At 65.4% G+C, this 3,299-nt stretch overlaps 1 protein-coding gene across 1 annotated transcript; it reads left to right on the plus strand.

Moving 5' to 3' along the window:
• Positions 1–1,820: 1,820 nt before the first annotated feature.
• On the plus strand, positions 1,821–2,969 carry EMIHUDRAFT_459516 (hypothetical protein; the record flags this gene model as incomplete). Its single annotated transcript, XM_005766057.1, has 4 exons — positions 1,821–2,419; positions 2,598–2,682; positions 2,756–2,802; positions 2,901–2,969. Coding segments are annotated over 4 exons (800 nt in total), but the record flags the coding sequence as incomplete, so codon positions are not given.
• Positions 2,970–3,299: the final 330 nt, after the last annotated feature.

Consider the following 3,299-nt stretch of genomic DNA (forward strand, 5'->3'; position numbering starts at 1 on the left):
GCGCGCGAGACGTGCAGACAGGGTTGCCAGGTGAGAGCGAATGGCGCGGTTCACGCCTCGCACAACAGAGAGAGAGATGCGCTCTGCATGGTGGGACATAAAAGAGAGACTTCCTACTGTGTGAATTCGCGGAGCGAAGAAAATTTTATACGGAATACAAACGCGTCGGGAGCTTGCATGTCAAATCGCTCGGCTGGCAGCTGGTTGCGTCGCCTCCCCAAAAGCGCACCTTTGTCTCTCTCCGGCAAAAAGAGCCGCTCTCTGCCGCACGCATCCAGCTTCGCTGTGGCATAGACCTCCAAGCCAAAATCCTGTCGGCGTCTGGCACTGATAAGTCGCTGCGGCGACGGACCAACCTGATTGGCGAAGCGAGGACAGCGACCTTGAGCGTCCGCGCTGCCAGGCACGCCAGGTGCTCGGCAAACAAGTCAGCCGCCATGTTATGCAGGCGCCACTCGAACAAGGCCAGAACCGTGCCCATCGGGCCGTATACGAATCGGTCGTTGAGTTGGTGAAAGTGAGCAAAGTCGGGGACCACGATCCATGCTGGCCCGCCGCCGCGCCACTCCCCACTCGCCGAGGCGTTTTGCGACACCTGCCAGGTCAGCGTCGCTCCCGGGGGGACGAGGTCGCGGTGAATCGGGCTTGCGTACTCCACATCGACACGCGCAGCGATGGCTAGCTTTGCGCCAGCACGCAGGGCAACGGCGGCTGCCCGTGCTGCGTGCGCCATGGCGCGGCGGTACCGCAGCATCGAATCGGTCGAGTTCACACCCCCCTCGACCACGAGCGTGTCTGCCCGCAGTTTCGGCCCGGCGAATGCCGAACGAACGGCCGCGAGCGTGCACGGGTGCGAGCAGTCCATGCTGCCGTGGATTGAGACCTTGTAGAGGCTGTGGCCGTGGGTGAGCGGCGCGAGCAGGTTCTGCTGCACGCTGGCGAGCGAGACTGCGAGCTGGAGGTCGGAGCGGACAGCGCCAAAGAGGAGCAGGCTAATGTGCACCGGGCCCCGGGGCTTCTGTTCTGCGCCCCTCGTCATCCGCGATGGCCGGGTCGGCACGGTTCAACGGGTTCGGCGGGCAGCGTCCATTTTTGTCCCTCGTTTGGAATACGTACCTGTATTCCGGAATAAATACGTGTGGAATACGGCCTAAAACTGCAATTTTATACGGAATACGGCCCTTTTTGGAGGTCATTTGGAATACGTGGAATACGTATTCACACAGTAGGGCAGCGAGTACTTGGGCGAGTAGGCTGTGCGGTCAACGCCGTAACAACGCTGCCGCGCGCGACTTTCTTTGCGCGCGAGGCGGCGCAGCTTGAGAACGGCGGTGGGCGAGAAGCCGCCATTGAGAACACTGGTGAGCCGCGGAGCACACTGACGGAGCTGTCCTCGGCGCAGCCGTTCGGCTCCCGCGGCCTGGGTGGTGGCAGTGGCACTCCCTGAGGCTCCCTGAATTTTTCTGGCTGGTATTTGTTGAGCACTCTCTGGTCACCTTCGCCGGGCGAGCCTGGCTCTCGCTGCGCAGCGGCGCGACCCGCGGTGAGGCTGCCGATCGTCGAACTGGGCTTAGCTCTCAGTCAAGATATTGTGCATATGGTCGGTCTCTACAATACCTTGGCTGAGCACGCGTGCACGCCCGATGAACCGGCAGCAGGGAGACAGGAAGGCTCGCTGTGTGAGTCGGCCACGCAGAGTCGCAAACCTGGGTAGGAAGAGGTTAGAGGGTTTTTGCAGCGTGCCACACTTGGTTCCACACTTGGTTTCGAGGCTGCAGAGGAGGGGGGGGTGAAGGGGGCGGGGGAGTGAACCCGTCAAGTTATGGCCGACTCTCCGACAAAGGGCGCTGAGTCGCTAGCCTCGGCGGGGCTGCCATCGAGCGACGACGGCGGGCTAGCCTCGGCGGGGCTGCCATCGAGCGACGACGGCGGGCTCGCCGTCGTCGAGAGAGCGTGGTCGTGCCAGCTGGGGACGGAACAGCGCGAGCTGAAGGGTGAGGACCGGTTTGCCTCGCGGCGGCTGTACGCTACGCCGGAGGACATGGAGGCATCCGTCCACTCGGTGCACTCCACGCAGGGCAATTCGCGGCAGGTGGTGGTGGGCCAGGAGGACATTATCGTCGTCCTGGTCGCCGACGGACACGGAGGCCGCCAAGCCTCGCAGTACTGTCGCGACCACCTCCTCGACTACTGGGTCGAGCAGGCGGCGGACGACCCGTGCTCGGAGTCCCTGCTCAAGGCGTCCGAGGCGTCGTGCGAGCGGGTGCACCGGGAGATCAAGGGCTTCACCACGGCGGGCTCCACCATCACGATCGTCGCCCTCAACCTTGTGCGCGGCGAGCTCTCTGTCGCAAACCTCGGAGACTCGGAGGCGTGGCTGGTGCCGCGGGGCGCGGGCGCGCCTATCCGGCTGACTGAGGAGCGCCGCCCTGGAAGCAACGCAGACCCGCGTGTACCAGCTAGCACTCGAGAGGGCGCGGACTCGGCTGTACTCCCCGGTATTCCCTTGCCCCGGTATTTATTGCGACGCGTGGAACGACGCCACGGCGCACGAGACTGTACCCACAGGCCCCGACTCTGGCGTGTGTTTGGCGTAGGACCACCGCCTCGACTCGTCCGAGCCGGAGCGGGCGCGCGTGCTCGCCATGGGCGGCCTGATCGCCCACGCCAAGAACCGCAACGGCAGACCCGCGCCCGCCCACGCGCGGAGCCTTCCCCGAACCTTCTCGGATCCCTCCCCGGAAGCGCACATTAGGCGACCCCGCCGGCCCGCTCCGCCTCTGGCCGGGAGGCATCGCCCAGGCGACGACACCTCCTAGACACTTCCTAGACACTTCCGGAGTCGACGTGATGACACTTCCTAGACGCTTCCTAGACACTTCCTAGACACTTCCTGGCAGGCGCGCGCCGTCGGCGATGCGGACGTCGGAGACTACGTGATGGCGACGCCGTACACGCAGACCGTCGCGGTGCCCGCCTCCACCCCCACACCCCCCACGCCGCGGCACCGTTGGACTCCGATAGCACAAGCCGTGCCGAGCCGGATCGGAGTTGCTCTCCTGCCGCCCTGGCTCCTCCGGCCAAGCAGCACCAACGTCCCCTGCCCTCGCACAGCCGCCACCGGCACTGCCCTTGCACAGCCGCCACCGGCACATCCCTCGCTGCCGAAGCTCCCTCCGGCCCAGGCGCCCCTCCCGCCGGCGCCGCCGTCACCGCTCCCCCCGGGCAGGTTCCTCCCTCGGGCGGGGACGTTGTCATCGCGTCAGACGGAGTCTGGGCTCGCGGCTAGATGCACAGAC

The sequence above is a fragment of the Emiliania huxleyi genome, assembly GCF_000372725.1.
Source record: "Emiliania huxleyi CCMP1516 unplaced genomic scaffold EMIHUscaffold_525, whole genome shotgun sequence".
Lineage (NCBI taxonomy): Eukaryota > Haptophyta > Isochrysidales > Noelaerhabdaceae > Emiliania > Emiliania huxleyi.